This window comes from Ambystoma mexicanum, chromosome 6p (genome assembly GCF_040938575.1).
Source record: "Ambystoma mexicanum isolate Mex_15411 chromosome 6p, UKY_AmexF1_1, whole genome shotgun sequence".
NCBI lineage: Eukaryota > Metazoa > Chordata > Amphibia > Caudata > Ambystomatidae > Ambystoma > Ambystoma mexicanum.
In genome coordinates this window covers 588,077,474-588,104,416 of record NC_090935.1, presented here as the reverse complement: position 1 = coordinate 588,104,416, position 26,943 = coordinate 588,077,474, and the positions used below count along the sequence as shown (strand labels likewise).

The following is a 26,943-nucleotide window of genomic DNA, read 5'->3' as shown; positions in this document are numbered from 1 at the left end:
GTAGAACGTAAGCATATTGTTTTGTTTAAGATTTACCAATCACTGGTTGGGTCCCTCTGCAGAAACCTAGACTGCCGTGCCTTCTTCGGAGCATGCCCTGCCCTGGTCACCAGCGCAATATAGACCGGACACCTCTGCTGCTGCCTAAGCCGCTGTGTTCTGGGGACCAGTGCTGGAATTGGAAAAACGTTATGGGGAAACCCCCTCCTCCTTGGAAGGGCGGGGTCATGTGGAGGGATTGGGCAGCAGCACTGCCGAGTCTTCTCAAAGCCGCCTGCTTGTTGAAGCGCGGGTTGCACGTCCGTGCGATAACGTGGTCTCATAGCAGATCAGTGAGTGTCGCGGGCAAGCCCCTGGGCCTGGGGACAGGGCCGCGCTCCGTCTTGTTACGGCCCATTTCCCGCCCCGCATCTTCAGGCAGGTGGTTTCATTGAAAGCCGAATATGTACTCCCCCAGGACATCCACCATACCATTTATTGTTGATTTGCAAGTAGCAGTTTGAGAATTGCTTCGTGGCACCCCCAGAGAAAGTGGCATGGAGGAATCTAATACAAAGAAGAAAATGTTGCAAATAAAAGGCTGTGGAGTTCCTGGGCATTGAGATCAGTAAAAGTGCTTCAGGGATTTGGGCACAAGGGATAAGTGCAGGAATTCGGCTGGCCGGTGACTGGCAAACGCAAGAGACGCATAGTGCTTGCTACTGCGTGGGGCGCACCACTCGACAAGAGCAAAAGAGGGGCGAGGGACATTACTAGGGAAATACGCTCATAAGGAAGCATTTGCATACAGATGTGGCTCCTGGCCAGGAGGTCCAAAAGATGCCCAGAATGGCGTTAAAGGGAGTTGCAAACCAGTGGTAGAGCAGCCTGGAGCGGTCGGTTTCCAGTAGCTCTCGGGCTTTGATATGGCGTTCCTTCATTGTTATGTTCAGAGGAAGATTGTTGCAGAGGGAGGCTCCTCCAGAGCTGATGGAGTGTTGGCGGAGTCTCTTCCCGGAATATTGGCAGAGAAAGAAATCTGGTGCTGCGCCGTCTCCCACCGCGAGAGCACTGGGATCTCTTGGAGTAAGGTTTCCGGTGAGGAGGGGCCTCTACCAGTGTGGTGCAAAATATGGATTTTATAGCTTAGTGTGTCCCCAGTAAAGAACGGGTTGCATTGAGTGGATCTACCCCACCCCCGCCCCCCCCCCACACCCTCTAAAATACGTGCAGAGAGACCGGAGTTACTCGGTTTTAGCTAGTTTCAGTAGCCGTAGCGACCAGGTTAACGGGGCAGGAGCTACAATGCTGCATTTGTCCTGATCTCATCATGGTGAAGGGGTCTTCTGTCATAAGCCATTATTCTCGGTCTGCTTTCAGGAATCCTCTGCTTTGTGTACATTTCCAGCTCTCGTGCAGTTTGCACAAAAGGAATCTTTTCGGGAGAGTGACCGGCAGACCGCAGATTAGGCGCTAACTAGGCGAAGAATGGGATGGTCTTGACAGTTCTACTGTAAGCATTTCGGGTCATTGGTTCTGCTGGGGAGAGTTTCCATGAGTGGCAACGGGGTCTCTAAGTGGTCAGTGAATTAGTTCTTTTTCATGCACGGGACCTATACATACTATATGCATGACCCTGGTACTGTATGGTTCTGTTTTTGGCAGCACAATACATGTCCTGTGTAGGTGCAAGGGGCTGGGGCCAGAGAAGAGGTGTGAGGGGGCAGGGGCCTGAGAAAAGAGGTGCGAGGGGGCAAAGAAAAGAGGTATGAGGGGGCTGGGGCTGAGACAAGAAGAGCAAGGGGGCTGGGGCCAAGAAGAGGGGTGCGAGGAGCAAGAAAAAGGGTGCAAGGGGGGCAAGATAACGGGTGCAAGGAGCCTGGGAGCTTAGAAAATAGATGTGAGGGGTTTGGGGAAAGTAGTACAAGGGGGCTGAGGGCCAAGACAAGGGTAGCCAAATCGCGAATCACTTACCTTTGAATTCGCCATCGCATAACAGGAGCACGCGCACCTGACTTCCTGCCCATCCCGGCCGCTTGAAGTCAGGCAGCCGGGATGGACAGGAAGTCAGGCAAACATGCTCCTGTTGTGCGGCCAGCACTTCAGTAGCTTGTTTGTTTTCAATCTTTTAATGAGGTTGCAGGTACCTCGAAGAGCTTGTGGCCAGCCGCTGCTTTCGGCAGGCATTGACCAGAGATGAGGGTCAGGGCAGAGCCCAGGTTACCTGTAACTATTGTTCTCCAGCATGGGTCTGGCATGGCTCATGAATATTCCCCGTCAGGATGGGAATCCTCAGTAAAAGAAAAAACAGTTTCACTTTCAATTACAAACAGTATTTCTCCTTTAAACCAATCACTGTCCTTTGGGTCATACTGCCCCCACCCAATGACTGTCCTCTCCCTAAACCCCTCCTCTGGCAGCCAGCTTCAGATTTCATAAGCAGGTAATAACCAAGATGCTGGGGAGGGGTTGGAGGGAGGGTTTGCATGTGTCTAGCAGGGGCACACCAGCCAGGAACGCAGTAATCGCAGCAATCACTCTGGTGGAGTGGGCTCTCCTGGCAGAGGAGATGGCCACAAGGAAAGCAGTTTTCCATGAGAGGAACTTGAGAGGGGCCTGATGCATAGGCTTGAAGGGAGCCCCCCCATGAGCCTCGTCAGAACCACATTGAGTTCCCACGCCGGGTTATGAGCCTTCACTGGTGGGAAAGATGGAAAAAGTCCTTTGAAGAACTCCTTGACGAGTCGGTGAGACCACAGTGAAGATTTTCCTGGTGACCTGGTGTAGCGGGAGATAGCAGCCAGATGCACCTTGATGGAGGCGTGCGCCAGTCTGGCCTTGGCTAAGGGAAGCAAGTATGGAAGAATTTGCGGGGCCGTGACCCTTAGCGGGGTAATCTTCTGCGACCTGCACCATGTAGCGAATCGCTTCCACTTGTGACCATAGCACTTCAAAGCCAGCAATGCCCTGGCCTTGACGAGGACCTCTTTGCAGTTCACAAGCAACTCATATCCACCAAAACTCTAGGGCTGCAGGAGCCAAGCCCTCAGGTTCAGCGTTCCTGGGTCGTGAAGCAGGATTGCGCCTCCTTCTCTGGTGAGAAGATCTAGAACTACTGGTAGCTTGACATGGGGTGACGCTGACAAACTGAGAAGTTCCGGATACCAAATCTGCCTCGGCTATGCCGGGGCAATGAGCATCATCTTGCACGGACACCGTCTGAGCAGGTTGATGAATCTGCTGGAGAGGGAACGGAGGGAACGCGTACAGGCACACGTCCCCCAGGCTCCTTGGCTTGTGGAACCTGTTGGCATACTTCCTGCACTTTGAGTTTATCGCTGTCTCAAACAGATCCATCTGGGGCCTGCCCCACTCAGTGAACAGGCGGTCCACCTGATCCTGACAAAGCTCCCACTGCAATCTTGTTCTGGACTCCCGCAGGTGAAGAGGGATGAGCAACATCCCCTGTCCGACGGCCCATCGCCACAAGTCCTGGAGACCGCCAGGGATCGAGTGCCCCCCAGCTTCCTAATGTAAAACATGGTGGTGGTGTTGTCCGTCAAGATCCTCACCACTTTGCCTTTCTGAGACAGGAGGAACGACTTGAGGGCCTTGAACACTGCCCGTTGCTTCAGGATGTTGATATGAAGATCCTTCTCCTCTGGCAACCACAGGCCTCTGGCGTGCAGACGTCCGGTATGCGCTCCCCATCCCTCTAGAGAGGCGTCTGTGGTTCTGGAATCCCCTGCCTTGTGCCTTGTCCGATGTTGGAGCGAAGCCCCACCATATTATCGCCTGCTGGAACTTGTCATTGAGAGAAATCTTGTCCGTGAAGCTTCCAGACACCTGCATCCAGCGGGCGTGCAGGAATTCCCAGAGGGGCCGCATCTGCAACCTGCTGAGCCGAACGAGGTAGATGCAGGACGACATTGTGCCCAGCAGAGATTTGATGCCCCGCACCGTGATTGTCTTCGTTGATGACAGCAGCTGCACCTTCCCCAGAATGGCTGCTATCCTCTCCGAGGGAGACGCCAGGCAAGGCACTGTGTTGAGTCTGGTGCCTAGGAACAGTGCGTTCTGTGATGGCGTCAAGCAGGACTTTGTATAGTTGACGGAGAATCGAGTGGGCGCGAATCAGCCAATCGTCCAGGTATGGGTATACGTGTATGCCCTTTAGGCATAGATGGGCCGCCACTGGTGCCAGGCATTTCGTGAACACTCTGGGTGCCGACTTCAAGCAAAAAGTGGGGCCTTGAACTGGTAGTGCTGTCCCTGCACCACGAATGCCAGAACTTTCCGGTGTTCCCTGTCAATGGGGTCATGGAAGTAGGTGTCCTCCAGGTCCAGCGACGTCAAGAAGTCTCCTCTTTACAGTTGGCCGAGCACATGTTGCAACGTGACCATCCTGAATTTTTGGGACTTGAGGCGTTTGTTCAGACGTCGCAGGTCTAGAATGGGCCTCCAGCCCAGTCTTCTTTCTGACCAGAAAGTATCTGGAATAGATTCCAGAGCCCCAGAGTCGCTGGGGAAGTAGCTCTATCACCCCTTGTCACAGTATGCCCCGTACCTCTTCCAGGAGCTGAGGGATGGGCTGCTCCCGACAGGCAACCGGAGGGATCTGCGGACACCCGTGTTGAAACTCCAGGTTATATCCTTGGGGGAGAGCGCTCTGCACTCATCGGTCGGTGGTGATCTTTCTCCACTCGCTGATAAACATCATCAGCTAGTCTCCCAATGGGGTGCACGGGTGGGGGCCAGACATCCTGGTTGGTTCAGGCTTGCTTTGGAGCCAGCGTCCTGCCCTGTGGGCGATGGCGACGCTGTCCTCTGATATCGTAGGCCTGGGAACGGTCTCTTTAAGCTTCTGAGTCATTGATCTGGACGGCTGACGGTACGATGAGGAGAAGTCTTTGGAAGGCCTGCTCGACTTTCCCCTGGACAAGCAAAAAGAAGAGCAGTGCTGCTGGAGGGTGCCCTGGAACGGGCCATCTCCGTATCTGCCTTGATGGCCTGGAGGGACTCATTGATGACCTTCCCAACAGGTAATCTCCGTCAAATGGCATGTCCAGTACCTTCGCTTGGACCTCCTGGCAGAAATGTGTGGCCTTCATCCAGCCTTGGTGACGTAGGCAGACACTGTTCTCCATTTGCCAGAACCCTGTGTCGGCGACAATGGCATGATCAGATGCTACCTCCCCTTTCTGGAAGAGAGCGATTGCCTCTATCTTCTTATTGTCAGGGATGAACTCCAAAATTGGCCCCAGCTTGTACCACAGCTCCCGGTCATACCTGGCTAGGATTGCCAGTGCGTTGGCCACCTTGACAGTGGACGCTGCGGTGTAAATCACCTTACTTCCCATGGCATCCACCCTCTTACCCGTGCTTTCTGGAGGGACCGAAGATGACGAGGACGGGTTGGCCGAACTTTTCCAAAGTGCCGCTGATACCACTGAATCCGGTGATGGTTGCGACCTCAGGCACTTGGGTGCGGAGTCCGGTATCCGATACTTCTTTTCCAGCCTATCCCTTTTGGCTGGAGCCGTGGAAGGGTTCTTAATGAGGGCCAGGCCCTCGTCCCAAACCTCATCCAGAAGGGGTACCGCCATGACCGTCTTTCTCTTGGCCTTGCGCCTCTGGTACAAGATACCCTCCTTCTTAATTTCCTCAGGTACTAGCTGGAATAGCATGGAGGCTCTTGAGATTATGGAGTGGAACGATCCCACTTCATCCGGTGGAGACACCAGATGTGGAGCATCCAAAATGTGGGGATTTGCAGTCTGCTGCGACTATATCCTCGTCATCTGCTGCCGTGGTCGCATCCGTCCCAGTGTCTGTTGGGGGGAGAAGGAACCGGACGTGGTGGCAGAGGTTTAGGAATAAGGGTGTTTGATGACGCTTCCTCTTCTTTGTTGGAGGCTTACCTGGGGAACCACAAGTACCGGAGGCGGAGGCATCGTCAACTGGATCTCTGACACCAAGGTGTGTAGAGTCGACAGAACATCAAAGGAAATGTCCCCTGGCTGAGATGGCAGGATAGGACAACTAGGCCATGCACCGCCCTCGTCCTCTTCCATGTCCTCGTGGACCATGTGTAAGGACTCCTGTTCTTAGTCGTCTGTGGATGAGACCTCCATGGCTTGAGCGACAGCCTGGGAGGGCTGTTTCGGGGCCTCCTCGTCCCTCCTTTTTCACCCCCATCAGGGCCTTGAACCGGGGCCTGAACAAGTTTCCCCCCTCCTGGCATGCAAGCAGACGTTGAAGAAGTCACTGCGATGGTGTCGTGCCTTGGGACACCTTCTGAGCTGTGGGGGCTACCTTCATTGGGTCAGCGCCCTTAGCTGCAGCAGTCTCCCACTCCATCTGCGAGGTCTTAGCCTGAGCAGATGGTGCCTGCTTGGGCTGCTTGGCCTCCTTCTCCATCCGCAGCTTCTTTGATTTTTTCACAAAGTTTAGCCGGGGTGAAGACTTCCTCTTCGAGGAGGAGCTCGATTGCTGGCAATGGAGGAGGATGGTGGTGTCGATCGCGCCCTATCCACCTTGGGACTCGCTTACGCAGCGAATCCAGTGAACTCGTACTTGCAGTTCTTGGGCTTATCTTGGGCCCCCACAGATGAGGCACCCTCACAGGACTTAGACCGCTCCTCGGACCGGCCGGTTCTGGGTGAGGCATGACCCTGCTTGTCGCACAAGGCAAAGGCCTTGGTGTTGAGCCACACCGCCAGTCTACTGTGCCTGTCCCTCGTCGTCTTCTTGGAGAAACTGAGGCACATTTCACACTCCACCTCCTTATGGTCCGGGTGCAGGCAGTAGTTGCATTGCAGGTGCTTGTCCTCCACAAACACGTTCTGTAGCCCGTATTTGGTGCAAGGCTTGAAGAGGGACCTTCCCTCCTTCTCCTCCGTCATGGTCAGAGGGCGCGAAGTAGGCCCGATGGCCTTCTAGAATCTTCGCCACTTCAGGGGAGCTGAAATTCACCGACAATGGATCCACGCTGTCGGCAGATAGAGAAGATAACACACGGGCTACTAAGAAACAAAGATATAACATTTTTTCTATCAAAAACAACAAAAAACATAGAAATACTCGGAGAGCAAACTCGAGGAATCCAAACACTGATGAGTACGGTAAAAATCTGAAGATGGATACCAGAGGAGGGGCTTAGGGAGAGGACGGTCATTGGATGGGGCAATATGACCCAGAGGACAGTGATTGGTTAAAGGAGAAATACAGTTTGTAAGTGAAAGTGAAACTTTTTTCTTTAAGTGAGGATTTCCATCCTTATGACAGGGAATATTCATGAGCATGTGAAACCATGCCAGACCCCGTGCTGCAGAACAAGAGGTCTACAAATAAAAATCAAGCATTGGCCGTTTGGACTTTTGTGTAAGCATGGGAAAGGCACTTGCCATACACAGCCGTAGCAGTATTAACTGGCCATTGATGGTAGTAGGTGCAAAATGGTTTGAGTAAATGGGCATCTAAAAAAAGTGCCAAACTGTTATGATCGTGACTTAAGTGAATGACACACAGATTGTTTATACACAGAGTGGCTGAAAGAAACCTGGTTATGAGATTTTAATTAAAGCAGTAGTGGCTTTACAACTCCAATTAAGTCATTAACTCTCAGAAGACTGCTTTAAAAAAAGTTAAAACTGGCAGGCACTTCGAGTGCAAAGTTTGATGGTAAGGCTAGCATAAAGCGAGTTTAAAGAGTTCCAATGCAGAGGTGTTTTGGGAGGGACGGGGGAGTAACTGGGTGGGAATGGCCTTGGTCGGTCAATGGGTGGGTAAATAACCAAACAATACCTACAAGCTTTGTGTCCCTCCTCATATGCCATTTCTCCCCATCTGTATTACAATACAATCGTTTTGTCTTATAGGTGTTGATTATAAGCCGGAACTAACAATGAGGTGTAAAGGTTACGTGTGGAAACGCAGAGAATGGTAAGGATAATTTGGGGACACCTGGATGTACGCTATTTAAGCCTCACTGGCGGAGTCAGGGAATTTCTTGCCACATTCTGGAGGCCTGTATTATGCCGTCACCTTACGATGTCCGCATTTTCTTGAAGACTCCGCCCGTCTCCTTCAGTTCCGCAGGCTGCGCGCATGTCACCTAGATCTAGAGTTTCTAGACCCTTCTGCAGGAAAGGTCTAAAGGCCATCAAGTCCACTGTATGGACTAAACGAACTAATAAGAGAACCTTTATTTGCTGACCAGTCAATGGGTGAAACAATTTTGGCACAGTTGCAAATTCAAGAGAGGGAACACAATACTTGAGAGCATCAACTTTAAATTAGGCCAAGATAACTAAAATGTCTAGTACACGCATAGGCTGCGTATTCTATTGAAATAACGGGGTCCTCACGTTTTCCCCTCGAATATATATTCTGGCGATATTACCCGAGGCGGCGTGCTGACCCTGTTGGTAACGCCGCCCAAATTAAGGGTCAGAGCGAAGCGAGGGTTCCTTAACGCAGGCGGCGCTGCCGTTATCAACAGGGTCGGCGCGCCGATTTGGGTAATATCGTCATTAGCACCCATCTAGTTAGTTACCTGCGCGGGTGGTAATGCCGCCTTTTTTTTTATTAAAAAAAAGAAACGTACCTTTGCTGCGCGGCCAGACGCAGGACGGTGCTGTTGTCCCCGAACTCCGTTTTCAATGTTCATGAAATCATGACATTGAAAACAGACTTCGGGGACGAGAGCAATGTACGGCCCGGCGCCGCGTAGCAATGGTAAGTTTCTTTTTTTAATTAAAACGCACTACGCGGGTACCAAGAAGTGGGAGCTGGCTGTACAGCCCGTGTTCAGAGCATCCTGATTGGCCAGCGCCCACTTTCAGGTGCTAATTGAAATATCTGCACGTCACGAAAAAGAGGTCTTCTTTTATAGAACCTCATGGGATAACCAGTGCTTTCATTACCTCTTTTAACTGGTACTTGATTTTTCGACCTCAGTCAATCCTGCTGCAGAATTGGAACTACGGAGGTGCGGGCTGCTCTCATTTCTCAGACCACTTCCCTGGTGCAACTAAGAATGCGCCCCGTTTAGTCTGTTCTGCGATACGTGCTATGTACATCTCTTGGGAATATTCGCAGTGAGCAAGCATAGGCCAGCTCCGATTGCTGCGCAGCCAGGACGCACGAACGTCAGTAACGCTAAGAGGCAGAGCCTCCCAGGACTCACGCAGCACCCATGGCAGGAAATGGTTGCACAATAAAGGGCACGGTGGCGCACAGCAGCCCTTCAGAGGGGCATTACCTCTGTCCACAGTGGGAACCGGGAAAGAAAGACCCCGGCTCGCGCAGCTGTGTGAAGTCATCAGCCAAACACATGCTGCTAACCAGACGTAGCGGGCCGGAGGCCTAGAGAAGCAAATAACCCATTACTGGGGGTCTGAAAAGAACACATCTCTGGTCACAAGGCTCCGGAGAGCATACATGGATGGGGGCCTCCACCATGGCAACAGTCTGAACAAGGCGGCCTTTGGACTGCGGCGCAGTGCTGGGATTTTTTTTTTTTTACTGGGGAATCCCACCAGTTTGGGGATAGGGGGGGTTACTGGGGAATCCCACCAGTTTGGGGGCGGGGGTTTCTCCTCTCAAACATTTGACTCTAAGCCCCCGCACTCTCCCCACGAAAACATTAAAATAGCCTAGTTACTTATGATGCCATAAGCAAAGAATAAAAGGTAAGCACCTTTTAAACCTATAAAGTGGTACTTAAATATTTCCTGCTGAGTGCATAAATAACAAGGAATTTCACAGGGATCCTGGTCAGCTGCTCAAGTGCTCTTGTGGGAATGGTCTCACCCCTGAGCTCAACGAGCACGGTTCGAATCCCAGCGCATCGCAGCATATTTAAAGCAGTGAACGTTGTAAATTAAATGTAGAGTGCAAATGGTTTTTACGGATCAGGAGACAATGTGTGCCGGATCCCGGATCCGTGAAGATCCGGCCTAATGCCAGCACTGGGCGTAGTGCCTTGCACAGGGTTACAAGCTGCGGTACCTTCGCCACCCCCGACCCCGGGGCGGGTATCACCCGCCCATGGAGCATGTACACACTGCACGCTGCAGCCCGCGGGGGTCAGCGTCACCGCCCCTGAAACACGGGGCAGCCCGGCTGCTGCCAGCTCGCTTTCAGCTTGCTTGTTGGAGCATGCACTTCATTTTTGATCAAGGTAGTGAATTTATGTGCGTACCTCAGTGGCAACTGAATGATAGGAGACACACATTCCACACCAGTTTCATGCACGCGTCGGCTACCGGGCCTGCTTTAACGCAAGCAGTCGTCATTCTTTAGATTCCAGCACGAGAGACACCCTATGGGAACACTTCTAGGGAAGGGCTATTTTAGAAAAGGCATGCGGCCTCCCTTCCCTTCACAGGAACACAGAACAGCAACCTGGCCCAGATCTCTTGGCGAGCTTATTCTCCCATCACCTGAGGACAATGCAACCATCTTCTCTGGTCTTCTGCTAACGTACATAGTGCTTGCAACAGAAAGAGGACTTCGTGCTCTATACTCGGGGCTATAGCTCTTCTTCGGAGCATAGCCCTCCATGAAACTACTTGTGTGTGTACTGCACTCCAGCGATAGGGCCTTGCAACGTGGCGGTGCGCATGCAGAAACTCTCCTTTCAAGTACCAGCTGACAGGAGGAGAAGTGTGAACTCCGAGACCAATTTAGCAGGTGACTGCTGAAAGCACTTAATTAGAGCATGTCTGGAATCAACCAATGGCAAGCACACAGCTGGGAGATGTACACGTAATGAATATTAAGACTAGCAAACCGTGCTTGTTGTGGGGCTCGGGTTGCTCTAATAGGCGATGACAGTTATCCTGAAACTCCACAGCTCGAGGACTTATTTTAAATGGATTGGGGGCTCCTGCTCACTCTTGTCGGCCAGCAAGACGGCTCATATCAAAATGACGACGCATAGCATGACAACAGAGGAAGGCAGGCGTGCGGCCCCTGCTTTGCAAGCCTACCATCTTATGCCCGGGCATAACATGCAGATCCTGGGATAGATATGACCAGCAGGACTTCGTACACATCGCTTAATGACCGACTCTCCTGGTTTCTAAGGGGTGTATTAACAGGTATTGTTACCCAACTTAAAGGAACTCAACTTATTAACCTCTGATGGATGAAGGGCCGAGTCAGCCCTGCCGCAGGATTCACACTTGCGCACTGCACGTGGCCACTAATGGTGTGCGCACAACTCGCGAGCTATCCACCGGGATATGAAGCCCGGAGCCCTGGGAATTCACCTTCATAGGAGCGTCATTGCTACGGGGGATCACGAAAACAATCTCGGAATCTGCTCAACAATTGCTTGAATACTGTTTCAATAAGGCACTGTGTTTAGATGCTGCGAGTGCTTGATGATGGAACTTTATCAAACTGCTATTGGAGTTTAGCGACGCCGAGTTGCCCGAGCCCAGATTAAATATAGCATCACCTATGGCTGAATACCTCTCGGAGTCCACTGGGAAACTACCAGATTGCATGTGGTGGCAAGTTAACGTTATGATGGTTCATGCCCACAGATCCGTGTGACCGAGCATTCTGGAGGCCAGGTCGGAAATGCTTGTTCTGCAATACCATTTTAGATCGCAAGGGGTGGGGGGGGGGGGGGTATAGTCAGCTGGATATTTTGATAGGGAAGGCATTACCTAAATGGTGATATGAGATGCGCAGCCGTGCTTCTCGCTCACACCCCGTATCTGCATCCGTCTGCACGGTACTGGGATTACTCAGTTACAGGGGGACGGCAAAAACCGAACCCTACTAAAATGTTCAATTCAATTCAATTGGCTTTTATTCGACAAAATAGTAATTTGCCAAAAATAGACATTTTCGGAGCATAGAAAAGTACTATATATTCAAAACCTAATTCATTTTGAAGCCAAACAAATATGTAGCATATAGATCAACATCTAAAGTAGGGGCTAACATCACGTGCACGGTACAATCCCCAGTAATGCAACACCATTTGGCTTATGGTTTGACACCCTCATAAAATGCAGACAGATAGGAAGCGCCTGAGTATCATGGCACCAAGTTTCCATCTTTTATGGTTTTCGCCCTTACTCGCCAGGCCTGTGCAAGGTAACTTGCTACACAATAGACCACGTTCATTTCATCACAATTTTTAAAAAGCTGGAGCGCGGGAATTATACAACGTATGCCATACGTATTACATATTGTTTTTTAAAACTTGCACAGTGCTACTCAATAGCCCTGGCAAACGAAGAAGTGGGATAAAGCTTCCTTAGCAGAACCGTGTACTGGACAGGTCTCATTTTCATTGGGTGACCATTTTTTAGTACGGTATGCCAAGTTTAATTGTGAGATTCTAAACCTGATGTAAAGGCCACTTGCAAGTCAGGGCCTGACATGGTCTAGATATTTTTCGAACCCCATAGATTGCTTGTGGGACAAGTAAGCAATGGTTGATGTTACTCTCATACAATTATTGTCTAACTCAACCTTGATCAGTCTCCAGAGGATGTATTTTGCTTTAGGTATATATCACCGTGGGTGATTCCCCGAGGGTTCTGCCAGATATCTCCCAGTTCCATTCGCACCAACAGGTTTTTAACATGCCAGAACCATTGCAAAGATCTACCACCCTCGGCTTCCAGAATATCGGACGTAGCATCCCAATATATTTGCAGCTCTGGGACCGACCACAAGCTCAGCCAGAAAAAAAGACCAGTTTAAATGGGACCCCCTTCTGGATTGGTCTTAGGCACAGTTCAAAAAAAGAGATGGGGGCGCTCGAACATGATTTAGGGATTCCTAAACTTTTTTTTACAAAAGATCTTTCGGCCAGGCCCAATTTATCAGTGTTCCGAATGGACCCAAATTTCCGCCCTGAACATTGCTGCTGACTTTGCTTGGGCTAAATACCTTTTGGAGGCGGGTGAAATGGGGCCTTGGCCATGTGAATAGAAGAATCTTAATATGCCCCCCCTCCCATATATTTCCAAACACAAGCTGGATTTAGACAGCTGAGAAGGCCAATTGCCTTGGTCATTGAATCTCACCCCTAGATAGCCACACTGTTGCACTTGCTCAAGGGTGGTATTATTAATGACCAGCCTACATATTGCAAATGTGTTAAATCTATGCCGAAAGACCAATGTCTTCTTGCTTTTCTCCATGTTAATCTCAAAGTGGAGTTCCAAGCATTTCTATGCAAAAGCCTCCAACGTTTTCATCAGGTCCTTAGCGGATGTTGATAAAAGGACTGCATCACCTGCAAAGAGGATTGGACAGGTCTCTTGTCCCAATTTCGGCCAATAAAGACATTTCATCCTAACATAGTGAACCACCATATCGATATAAATCAGGAAGAGGAGGTGGGCAAGAATACCACCCTGCCTCACATGTCTGGATACCTTAAATGGGTCTGTGAGATACCCTCCCAGCCCCCAACGTACTGAGGCAGTGCTGTTAGAGTCAAGTTGGATTATTATCTGTAGGAGTTCAGCTGGTACCCCCCTTTTTGCTAGTATTGCCCACAATGTTGCCCTAGACACGCTTGTCGACGAAGACAGAAAATACCTTCATCTTTTTCAGGGCCAAGTATTTCTGCGTAATTAAGTGGAGACGAAAAGCCTGATCTAGTGTGCTCATCCTTGGTAAGAACCCGGCTTGCAGGTGGTCCATCACATTACCATGGGAGACCCACTCTTGCAAATGCGCATGTATGGCTTTTGCAAAGACTTTCCCCACTCCATCCAATAAGGAAATTGACCTGTAATTGACTAGTCGCCTTTACAGTGGCTTTCTCATCTAGATGCCCATCCAAACCTACACCGGACATGGACCTATCCACAGCCTAATATGTTATGGACAAAGTTCAGCTGTTCAGGCATCCAATTACACCCGATGCTGTGATGTGTGTCTTGGATGGAGGATATTAAAGTCTGCGACCGCCAACAGATTGGTTTATATTGTGCCAAATAAGTCTCGCCATGTCTTGAGCATTTTTTGCAAATGCCAGCAGCGAAGGACTGGTTGAGAGAATTGTTTTTGTTTTTAACTGTACGGCGCAGAAAGTAAGAGCTCAGTCACACTTGAAACAAACATCCAAAAACATATGGGTGGACGGCGGGTCACTTCCCCTTGAGAAGAGAAGAGACGTTTTCAGGGTCCTGGGCACCTTTTGGAGTCATGATTTAGTGAAGTGTTTGTGGGTAGACTAGCAAGCTCGCACGTAGTCTCAATTAGATGTGATTACTGGATCAAGGATTGGTTGGAACAACCTACATATAAGGGAGGGAGGAGTGTACCCAACTTTTTGTTGTACCATTTGTCGTTCTCAGCAAGCCGTGTGATAGCATTCTTTGAAGGTGACCCTGATGCCAGCATGGCATCGGTGTGGGATAAACTGGGTGGGCAACCTGGTGATGGAGGGCAAGCGGATACCATTTGAGGTCCTGCAGAAGAATAGTGGGTTGCTCGACTGATCTTATGGATAATACAGGAAGAGTACTGACGAAAGACGGGGCTCTGGGCGAGGTGAATAAGAACATGGGGGCACACAGACACCTCCAATTGGGAGGTCAGGACACATTTGCTCAGCAGTCTACTCTCTCCTGCAGAGATAAAGTTCAGGAAATTACATCTTGTTGGCAAAATGCTCTCAGGTATTAGGCAGAGCTGTCTGAAGAAAAAGGGTAAGAGTTTTGTAGGAACATCACATTGATATCGCTGAATTGGGGTGAAAAAGCCACAGAAAAACAGCAACATTAACACCATATTTATTAAACTATTTTCTGTCCAATCATTTTGCACTGGTGATCAAGGTTAAAACTGAACAGGGTTGTTTGCAGAGGATTTGCTTGGGAGATGGCAGCTGCTAGCTTTGCCACACTGTCTGGACATTTGCTAATTTGCATACCTGCTCCTGTGTGCACTTTGGAAAAGTGGGGACTTGAGTTACTGCTGCATAAATATAATACATATACATTTCCAGCTTTCTCTGCCCAACACGGATGCTCACGGGAGACTTTGTAAAGAACGGCATAATACGTGGCTACTTAACCTCTACATTTTGCCTTGTGTTCCTCGGGGCGGGGGTGTGGGGCGGGAGAGTTAGATTATTGGCAGGCCTCTCCCCCGTGAATATGCGTTACCCGACCTCTCAACTTTTTTGGCCGGCCTCGTCTGTGGACAGGTATAAGCAGTGCTTTAAGTGGGGTGAGAAATTGAGAGGGGTGGCTCATTTGGGGGCATAGTCTCCATGATGGGCGAGGCCTAAAAAGTACACAAACCATAGTAAGGTATGCAAACAAATATATAAATGTATGTAAGCATTATGCGTACCTTGCAATGGTTTGTGTACGTTTCAAACCATCTTCTATAAACAGAGAAAAATGTTACATATTTCGATGTTTATAAAAGATGGCTTGAAAAGTACAATTGACCTTCTGCGGACCTGGGGTCAGGGGCGCCGAGTACGTGGGGGCTCTGGGGCCCGGGCACCCCCCAGCAGAATGAAGTCAGGGCTCAGCCCCCCCCCCACCCCGGGCCGCAGAGAAGAGACGCAGTATGGATGGCCCTTTGTTCCATCCATACTGGCCTCTCTCTGGCGGCCCGGGTGAAAGCCGGGTAAAAAAACGATGTTTAAAAATTGAGGGACGGATGTAAAGCAAGAGGCTCTTGCTTTGCATCCGTCCCTCAATTTCTAAAAATCGCGTTGGTTTGGGTATACTTCTACATCTGTGCACCCGGGTGCACGGATGTAGAGGTACACCCAAGCCAAAATTATTTTTAGAAATGGAGGCACAGATGCAAAGCAAGTTTGTCCCTCAATTTCTAAAAATCGTTTTGGGTTGGGTGTATTTTTACATCTGTGCACCACTCTTCGCAAGAGGGGTGCACAGATGTAGAGGTACACCCAACCCAAAACGATTTTTAAAAATGGAGGCACAGATGCAAAGCAAGCCTGTCCCTCAATTTCTAAAAATCGTTTTTGGGTTGGATGTATTTGTACATTTGTGCACCCCTCTTGGCAATAAGGCTTCTATAATTGTAATTCTATGCTTTTGTTGAGGCAATGCTAGTTCATCTTAGTGGGGCTGCTGTACTTTTGATGGGACAACATCAGCACTTCTCAGTTGAGCTGCTACACTCTTATTGACAAGGCCCCAGCACTTCTCTGCAGTTGTATTTATTTACATTTTAATTGGTTATTTATTAGGCACGTAATACCCAGAGGTTTCTAAGCGCAGACCGAGGGATCAAACCTGTGTTGCTCCATGTCGTCTTGCTTCCAAGGCGAGCATGTTGCCCCTGAGCTATCCTCCCGAGACTCTGAAGATCTGAAGTACATTTAATGATACAGAACCAGAACTATTGAGCAAGTCTGTCATCAGAATAACTCAACACTGTCGTGGTTATACAAGAGCTCATATATTTAAAGGGAGGGAATTACTCAGAATGTAGCAGCACTATTCAAGAACCCAAAGTGCTTAAGCATAGTTAATGTGAAAATACTATACTTCTCACCGTTGGGACAGTACTGCCACTTCTCGCAGAGGCTTCTACACCTAGTATGGGGCAGCACTGGACGCGCCCATGGACAGCTTCACTTTTAATGGCACTTCTCAATAGGACTGCTATACTTCAATAGGAAATTACCAACGCTACCCCGCAGGGAATTGCATACTCTTGATGCCACGAAGCAGCACTTCCACCCACCACAGTTGCTTTATTTTGAATGGCACAGTGCGTGTACTTCTCAGCCACTCTGCTTTACATTTAAACAGACCAAATTGTCATTTCTCAGCAGGACTGCAACACCATACCATTGTGTTCTGTATTATGTTGAGTGCTTCTTCACCACCAATGTGGATTCATGGCTCTCTCCCAATGTCTAAATAGTAGATCTGGCTACATTCAATTGGCAACAGGCATGTCCGGAGCTGCCTGCTGTCCATAAGCTGCCGCTCAGGATGTTGGGAGCCTTGATGGGGCAAGGGATAGAAGGCTCGAGCCTGTCGGATAGCAGAATCAGCAGGGTCTTAAAACCTGCTCACTCATTCTGCAGTGAGGCGCCATGGGGCAAAATGAGCCTGATCCCACATAAAGGGGGTTGTTACCCCTTTATCTCCCCTTAATGAAAGAGTGAGTTCTCTCAGACACAAGTTATCACCCCTGCACACACATTGAATGAATATGGTATGGATCTATAGATCGAGAAAACTGGAGTGAGAATTCAGTGTTTTAACAGAAATATAATTGTCTTCCCAGATGGGAGACTGACTCCATTAATATACATGCAGTGGTCGAAGTGAGCGGGAGCGGTCAGGAGCGGTGCTCCTATACTTTTTTAAATTACCTTGTACAGCTCCTATACTTTTATTTTAAAAAGAAACCGTTCCGGAATGGTTTTCTTTTCAAATAAAAGTGTAGGAAGAAGTTGAAACCTTCACTTTCAGTGCACTGCACTGATCGTTCCCTTAAACATCAGGTGCAAGTGTTTGGGGGGTGTATTGTGTGTGGGAGGGGTTGTGGCAATGGGGTTTGTATGGAGCAGGGGCAGGCCAGCAGGGAACATAGCTCCACTACTTCTTTTCATACACTTCGACCACTGTATACATGGGGTCACTGAGATAACCAAGAGTGAAACGGTACATTCAGTTGTGAGATTACCAGCAACAGGTGCACTATGCTCCAAGGAGTGAGGTGCCCACTCAATATATCACACTGTTTATAGGTGTGAGACCCATCCTGAATGCTTGCCCAAAGAGCCTTGGCCAGAGTTTCACACTGAAGAAGTGAGTATGTGATCCGGGGTCTGCAGCCCACACACACGCATGGAATTCCCATGCACCCACTTGCGGGATTTGCACCAAATTAGCGAGATTGTGCTCCAAGGTAGGAGGCACATGCATAGTCTTTGCTCTGAGGTTTGACACACTCACAGCATGGGATGGCATTTTGTTCTCCAATCCTAGTTGTGTTCCTCTGCCTTTTGAGGGCTAGTACAACCTGGATGATTATAGAAGGGTGGAGTAGGGGCAGTGTTGGCCTACTGGAATGCCACAGCATTGCTGAGAATGCAACTTCCAGTTTCAGCATTGCTATGGCTGGCTGGCACTTCTGTCTGTCACAGCTTGCCTGACTTGAAAATAGCGGGTGTATCTCCCGTTTTGGCTGCGGCCGTGGCGGGATATTGTGTCCCGCCATGGCGTAGTGGGACCGGGTGGCCCCCGGCTCAGCCCCACTTTTTGGAGACTGCTGTGGGCCTGGCCCCAGCTCACTTAAAGCACTGGGTATAAGGGGCAGACATAGGTTTGAACTGAATGTCTGGTGGGTGACACCAGCCAAATGCAGTTGATAGGTGTCGAGCTCTTCTAATAAGAAGCAAGGCTAATTAAAGACACTAGTGGTAAAAAAACAAGCTCTATCTGTGGAACTTTCGGTGACGTGACAAGATTGTGAAGGAGTGAAAAAAGGCGTCCTGTAGCAGGTGAGCCCTTTAAAGGCATTTGCGGGTTGTAGGTATGCCACATGTGTAAAGACCAAGGATACAACGTTCGCAATCTAACAATCGAGGTGCCTCGTGCCTCATTCCTAGGGTCCCGTGGGTGTCGAGGCTGATGGGACGTAGCGACGCAAGGGGCGACGTAAACACGCATCTTAAGCGAGTCGTACGTGCTCCCCCAGCAACTTGAATGTGCTATAAACACGGAGCTCTTTAGGACCCGGCGTACGTGTGGTAGCGTTCTACACACTACAAGTCTGTGGCTACCACCAGCAGGGATTGACTTTTTCCCTCAATTCCCAAAAATCACAGCGAAGAGAGTTGAAAAAGATCAAAAGCTGTAAGTCAAGCAGAGAAGCTAGGAACAGAATCTAGCACACGCCAGACAAAGATAAAAATGTTGTAGCCAGAAGATGACCTCGTCTCTCGATTATATGTTGTGCGCTTTACTTTTGCACCGACAAACCGGCACATTAACAACTCTTACAAACAAATGGCACCCTTTTCTGCAGTTCCTTTTGATCATGAGTTTAACGAATTCAGAAAGAAACGGGTGAGTGCGGCCTGCCAAGTCCCGAGTCCGAGCGCTTCACATCTCTTACGCCTAAGGAAAGAGTTTAACAGCTGCTTTAAAATCCCGAAAATGCTGAACGGGCGCAAATTCACCGCCATCAACAGCATATGGCAGCTCAGTAGAGATGATGTACGTGCTCTCATACACTCGCGGGACACAGCGCCAGCAGAACCCACCGTGCTGGTGTTGTCGGGGTTCTTGGTTTGCAGAGCTTCGATACCCCAATGCGCTTCTGTACAATAGTCACACGTTAAAAATGTTATAAGATATAAAAGGCGGACACACCCATAGCAGACCTCACGGCCACACCGAGATTAGTGCCGAGGAACGGCCCGCCGTCTACAATTCAAGATATGGGGGACGATCTAAGGGGTTCTTTCAGTTATTTTTTTTTTAATTTAGTTATAAGATTTTGAAAGACCACAAACAAAAGAAAAACGGACTGGGGGCGGCATTACCGACTTTTCTTGTTGTCGCTCTATTTAGGCACCCCACTGGTTGCTGCACCTGGTAGAATTTCCATGTATCTACTTACATAAATCTCAATAGAAATACGAACATTTGTTACATAGCACCTCCTGTCAGATTGCTCCGGCTTCTAGGCGTTGTGATAATAGCTATTATCCAATTCAATGGCACTCGCTTTATTTACCTCCGAGGGCTGCTGAGATGGCCCAGCTGGGATCTGAACCCGTGACTGCGCTATCTGCACGAGCTTAATGGATCTTCTGGATCCAGTTACTATTCATGGGTTCTTGGACATTGGGCTATATATTTCAAGTGGGGGGAAAAAACAACACACATTCTACTGGTTTCATGCAAGCCTGAACTCAAACCATTAGAACCAGTAACAAGGTTCAAGACGTAACTGGAATCCTTTGCCATAACAGGTTAGTAGACTTATTACATCGAAAATACCAGTAAAAGTATCCAGCAGAAATCATGAATCTCGCATCAACTGGAATGATCACCATGCACAGTTCTGATTTAAGAATTTTTTGATAAAAAACATATTTGCACACAATAGCGATTTCAGCAGGAAAACTCACTTGAATATTTTGTTTTGCAGTCCAAATAGTAAATTTAAGTCAAAGGGTCTGATCAACATAGCGTTGTGTGCCAGTCATATAGCCTGTCACACATGTCACTGGAAGTGGTGGAACTTTGGCCAGTGCACACCTACCTGCAATGCCTTGCAGTAGCCCACAGACGTTGAAAATGCTCTTCTTCAGGACACTCTGTATGCACATGGTGAAGACCGACACAAAGGCCACGGCACACAGGATGAAGATACCCACGGCCAAGAAAATGGCGGTAGCCTGCCAGAAGCCACTCGCAATCTCCCCAAAGTTCTCAGCGTAGGGCCCGCATAGACGGTCCCGCCGCGCGTACATCACGGGCGACATCTTGATGCAGCGCCCATAGATGCCCAGCGATGGGCGGTAGGGCTCCTCAGACTCATCCCCAGTCCTATTATCTGTCTCTGGCCCCCCCACAGCCTTTGACTTCCCTATCAGCCAATCTGTGCTCATGAAGGCAATGAGTTCCGCAAAGGCGACCACGATGCTTAGGAGGGTCCACAGCATTGAGCGGCACGTGACAATGACATGACACATGTTGAAAGTCCAGTACTGGCAGACAATGCCGTCAAGTGTTAAGACGAAGGGAAAGCAGTCCGGGTAAGACCTCTGCTCTTTTCTGCTTCTCACGCTGTAGCCCCAGGGCTCCAATTCAGCAAGTATCCTGGGCGTTCATCTCTTCCCGGAGTTCACAGCCCGGCGTGCCTTCCCCCTTGGCTGTCAGGGATCGGCGCCTGAGTTGCTGTGTTAGTTTTCATAGTAGCACATGACGTTTGAGTCTTGAGAAGGAGTTTCCAGGGACGGCCCACCAGATGACATCACACTCCTACAGGAGACAGTGAGAGGGGAGAAAAACAGAAGAAATGTGAAACACTAGACTAGAAGGCGCCCGGCTCCGCCCCCTTCCTCTGTCACTGCTGGAAAGCAAACAGTGCCCTCCCAACAGGACCCGGCTAAAATCAACATGTGCAACTTCTAACGGTGGCCTGTCAAATACAGCCTGCTGGATGCTTCCCAGGCTTAACCCCCAGCCTACTATCAATCCCCCCCCACACACCCTCCCGCTGCTCTGCCTGCACCCACCCACCCACCCACGCACGGCCGCCAGCCCTCCAATCCTGCCGCAATCCCCTCTCAAACGACAGCGCGTGAAAAAACAAGAGGCGAGCGCTTCCTCCCTCAGGCTCAAGGGTCCCCAAAGCTAAAAAGCAGGATACTGTGATATTCACAGCGCATACAATCTGTAGCCAATTAAACACAAGGAAGCGTTATTACAGCCGGCACATATCCTAGCATTGAGCACTGTGTACAGTCTGGGCTTGTGCATAGTGAAATCAGTCTCTTCTGTGGCAAGGAATGACCCTCGTATATATCCATCCAACACATACCTGCCACGAACACCTAATGGCCGGTTCTCTCACCATATGCTCCGTTTCTCACACAATGTGCCAAGTATTTCCGTCCAATTGCCCAGCGCGCCAACAATTTAACTATTTCTAACATTCGGTAAAATAATCCTTCTATGGCCACGCTTTTCCCATCAAATTGCCTGCAACACACCTCATATGCCAGGTATTGCCATAAAATGGAAGGTCCTCATCACACATTCCCCTTTGTTGTCGGGTACTACCACTAAATGCCAAGACCTACTCACATACATCAGTTATTGAGATCCAGGGCTGAGCCAGGGGCAGTGCAGGGATGTTGAACTATTCTCACTTTAGTGCAATCAGGAGAAGATTACAGCATCCCAGAGCTCCCACTGCCCCAACCATCTCAACTACTCCTTAAGCAGCAAGTCAGATTGGGGCAGGGGGAGATGTCTTGACTGATGGAGATGCAGGTCGCTGATGCTCTCCTGCTACCCGTCTATCTGGTCCAGGAAGGGTGACCGCAACAGCGTGTTATTACCCACTTTTGCTGAATGGCATTTCCCAGGCATATAGAAGAGGGGACATGGATGAAAGGGAAGGTGTGAGGGGTCCGCCCTTTATTTGCAAAAAACCCAATTTGGTGAAACTGGCATTCGGAGAAAAAAAATGTGAGGAATGTTCATAGATCCAAAAGCGTGATATTTTGCCTTTTTATGAACTCTTTATTAGTGCTGCTGTCATAGGCAACTGAGCTCGAGATGTGGGTGGAGCTAGGGGAGATGACGCTCCTCATTGCTCAGATGGTTCGTCCCATGCTAGGAGGCCCACAGCAGAGGTAAGCAGTGGGGAGAAGCCCCTGTCTGACTCTTCTTCTGTAGGCCCCTTCTCTGGGAGACCTTTCTGCAGCCGCCCTAGTGCGACATGGGTAGTGGAAGTAAACATCCCGCCTGCCAAGCCTCCCACTGAGAGTTGCTTGCAGTAGGCCCTCGCTTTTCATGAAATCACAGAGAAAAAGACTAACAGGCCATTGCGTTTTCATTGGGGAACGCTAAGACTGATACATATAGCAAACATGCAAACAAAATAAAATGTGCCCCATCCATCACATCTCGCAGCTGTGAATCCATTTGCATTGATCTTGTCCCCCTACAGGTGCAATAAAGCGGCACCAAAAAAAGCTAAAAACAAACGGTATGGTAGTTTTATCAGTCACATTCGTTTGGGAATGTAAAGCTTATCCTGGAACTCCAGGCATATTTATCAAGATAGCGAAATGCCCATAATTTCTCCGGGTGCTTTGGAGCAGCCTCTCTGCTCTTGGTGATTAGGTTTCAGCCACAGGCTTCTAGGCAGAGCTTTTGTGGCATGCCTCACTGATCAGCGGAAACTGTCACTACCTCTGGGATGAAAGGACTATTGCTCTCAGTAGTGGCTAACCCCTCCTACTCGGCACAACATTACTATTTGACCAGCAGTGACCCCTATCATAAAGGTAAAACATACACAGCCTAATGGGTAACCACCTTTGCTCTTTGTGGCAATGCGCAAGGCATAAAATAAGCAGTGTCGCAATTTGGTATGCAATTCTGTAGGTTTGCTAATTACATTGACACTTGAGTAGCCTGTTCAATAGAAGCACAGCTCATCCTGCATTCCTCTCAAGCCATCAAGGTTTTCCCAATGCTTTTTTCTCTGCTCACTGCAAGTCCAAAGAGGCTAACGGAGAGAATGCAGCAGAAATCATCTCCTCACTTTTGAAAAGTGCCAAAGGCCTGAGCGGGAGTACTAGGCAAGAAAAGTTATTTCTTTTTCTAATAATTGCAAACCAGAAGTAATCAGCAAGATACTTTTATTAAGCTAACTATATACTGTTTGGTAAGAATGTGTCAAATTCATTTTTGAAAAGCAGTCCTTCAATTCCATTCCTAAAAATGTAAGTTGATATATAATGCATAATTACAGTATTGCTACTGTAAAACACTGCATTGTCTCTGTTTTTAGGTTAGTGTCTTTAAATCTCATAGTGCCAACTATATTCCATTTTGTTGGGGGACGGTGCATCATATTGACCAGTGAGCACTTTTGAAAATGTACATGATCACACTGCCCAATACATCTGAAGGCAAACTAATTCTGTTACATGGTGGTTGCATCCATCTGTGCAGCGCAGGTGGCTCAACCCATGAACCGATTCCAAACTCCTTGACGTTCTAGCTTATCACCTGTTGCTTCATACCAGCTACCCTGAAAGTGTGAATGCTGCAAACTACAATATTCCATATAGTTTGCCCAGTTCTCTTCCTGCTACGCCATCCACTCCGTTTAGTCTTTTTCTTTCCTATTAAATAATGGATATACAAAGGTAATTAGATGTTTACGCAACGTAACAATAGTTCCATCCAGTCTGTAAATCTGTGGAAATGGCAATTTTTAGGTACCCCTTTTATTTGCAATGTAGTACATGACTTTTAATTTCCCCACTGTATTCAACGTATTACACAACTTCTTTTTCCAAAGTATTGGGCGACTTATTTTTCCCAAATGCATTTTCCTCTGTGTCCATTAACTGCGTGGGTGGGGGGTTGTGGACCCAAGCCTTGATCCATCAACAAGGAACACGTTCTATCTGTTACCCAGCTGCAGCCTGGAACCCCTTTCAAATCTTTCTCCCACTCGACCCACCCTATAATTAATCTCCCCTTTGTCTTGGCATGAAGCCTCTCTGAACCCTGCAAACCAGTTCCACTTGTTGTGTCCAACAAGTAACCTCCCCTTTGGCCCCAACTGCCCTGCATTGTAGGACTTTCATGGTTCCTGCTTTGCGGCTCCAGCTCCCCTGAAAAGCGAGCAACACAGCAGACTTTTTTTTCCCCCTTCCGACATTTGCGTTGTTTACATTGTGTCTTTAGGGGGTTTATGGAATTCTCCCAGCCCTGGGAAAGGACTCCACAAGTTTTCCCTGCCCACTCCCAGGCAACCAGCTCACGGCCAGTATCAAAAGGGGCACATTCCTCCCAAATGCCTGCCAACTACCCTGTAATAAAACCTGTTCAGCAGAGCTCTTTGAGCTGAGACACTCCTCAACAACCCAGTGACAGTTGGTCTGCTTTTCACCCTCTGCCAGTCTACTTGTTGTGGACATCATGGATGGGGGCTTCTGGCAAGCCTGCCTTGTAATCATCCTGAGCCACCAAGCTAACCTCCCAACAATTAACCTCCAACTGCAACTTGTCCCTGACAACCAATCAAACGGACTAGTTGCCTGCACCCCATCTCCCCTGGCGACCACATGTGTTTCTGGGTTGAGGGGGCTGGCTCCGAGTTTCCCCTATTGAGGGAAGGGATGGGGCGGGCTATCTGAAACTGTTTGCCCGCCCTGCACCCCATTTCCCATGGCAACCACATGTTGTGGCCCTGCAGCCTTATATAAGCCTGTGGAGATAGGGCTGGGGTCCCCTTTTCTCCTTGACTGCTGGTGGTGTGGTGTGCCAAAGCCCTGGCAGTAACCGCACCCACCGTCTGTCCTTCCTCCCCAACCCTACTCTATTTTTCACCAGTGGGTCTCCTGGACTCTGTTTCTTCTTCCCCTTCTTCTCTCTCCTGGCCTCTCAGCCTCTGCAACCCCCCTGCTTCCTCTCTGTGCCCCCTTTCCCTCTCTGATTGTCTGCCCCCCCCGTGTGTCTGGTCCCCCCCCATGTGACTGGTCCCCCCCGTGTGATTGCCCCCCACCCCCAGTGTGTCTGGTCCCCCCCCGTGTGTCTCTCTGCACCAGTCCCTCTCTCATTTCCCCCTCACCATCTCTACCAGCTCCCCTTCTCCAACACTTCCCCGTCTCCCTTGGTGTCCCTTCCGCTACCTTTGCATCCAATTGTACTGCCCAGGCCCTGGGTTCCATGCCAGTGTGTGCGCCTAGCTATTTGTGTGTCTAATTTATCCTGCTGGCAATGAGTTTACTCCTCTTCCTGTAATAAATCTGTTCCTGTTTTCTACAAATATGTTGGTGCCTTCATTGTGTTCCCACCTTTCCATGTAACCTGCCTGTTATTACCAGAGGGGGGGACCCAGTCCGTCTGTGTACACAAAGCACCCCCAACCAGGTCTGTTGACTCTGTGGTCCAAAACTGTGTCTCTGACTGGGGTCTCCCAAACGGCCTCCCCCATTTTGGCCTGCCTCCCACTTCCACACATCTGCAGATCTACTGAAATACCATCCACTGTAAGTGACCCACAGAGTTTGCTAGCTCTAAGATTATGATTGTATTATATATTAACACCTGCGTGGAGAGGCTGGGAATGGAAACTGAATCTGCAAGTAGCTGCCAGTGTTTCATGCCAAGGTGCTGCATTTCTGCCTGCCCTTCACTCGCTCCTGGAGTTGGTGTCCCAAGACAAGTCTCCACTGGACCGCCCCTCCGACCCACCTTTTTATCATACCCATTTACTTGTGCCCATTCATGCAGCTAACCTTTACATTTTATTTTACAGACACTCATCTCACCAATGTCTGTCTTCAGCGGTACACAAAAATGCTGTATTGCAGCACTTTTAGTCTTGGGTACAAATAACGTCTGGTGCCATGAAAAATATCAGCCCAACATTTCTAATCAAATAAGTTTGTTTGCTAATCACATACATTTTAATGAGCAAACTCGGCTAATCAATTTTTGAAAACTAATTTATGTCTTGATACGGGCAAAGGGCAGGTTATATTCTCAGGAGGGGTGAAAAGTGCTCACAGTAGCAACCCAAACAGCAATAGTACAAAGGCACCAAAATAAAAATGTCCAATCAAGTCTATAAAAATATGTCTAATTAAGCAATCAAGAATGCAAAAACAAACTAGAAAACGAATGTAAAAACACAGTGCTGTGGAAAGAACATAGAGAACGCAGAACTTGAAGAAAATAGGGCACAGTATTTGAGTAGGCGTGAACAAGAAAGCAATTGAAAGTGGACAGAGGACAGAGTCTCTTCACAGTACCTTATTCTTATTCTTGTATTCGAGTGCTCAGCAGCCTGGAGGCAGGTTTCTAGAGGTTCCTGAGGCGGTGATTCAGCGTAGGGTTGTCGAGCTGGTCCAACATGCTGTGCTGTCCAAGCAGCAATGGCTTATGGCTCGAACAAGAGACAGGCTGACTATGTACGGGTCGGTATAGAACACAACCGGTTCAATGCAGGAATCATACCCAGAGCTGCTCCTTGATTTCTGGGTTGCTCTCCTAATCCAGTGTCTCCAAGCACAAGGAAATCCCTTTTGTTTCTCTCCTAATCCAAGAAGCCTGGCTGGCACCTACAGACTGACCATTCACATACAGTGAACAAGGTCTTGGTTCCAGTGCAGCCAGCAGTTAGGGCTTGGAAGTATGGTATCCCAGTGATTTCCTGGGAAGAGCTCCTGGGCTTACGAGATGGTGTTCTGCTACC

The 26,943-nt window shown here is 49.1% G+C and overlaps 1 protein-coding gene across 3 annotated transcripts in view; it reads right to left on the bottom strand.

The window, feature by feature from the left end:
* LHFPL2 (LHFPL tetraspan subfamily member 2) overlaps window positions 1–26,943 on the bottom strand; it is a 598,425-nt gene that overhangs the window by 54,554 nt on the left and 516,928 nt on the right. For all 3 annotated transcript variants that reach the window (XM_069627421.1, XM_069627420.1, XM_069627422.1), the window contains one exon: window positions 20,251–20,972. In XM_069627421.1, coding sequence (XP_069483522.1) covers window positions 20,251–20,683 — 433 coding nt within the window. In that variant the 5' untranslated portion in view covers window positions 20,684–20,972. The remainder of the gene's footprint in view (window positions 1–20,250; window positions 20,973–26,943) is intronic.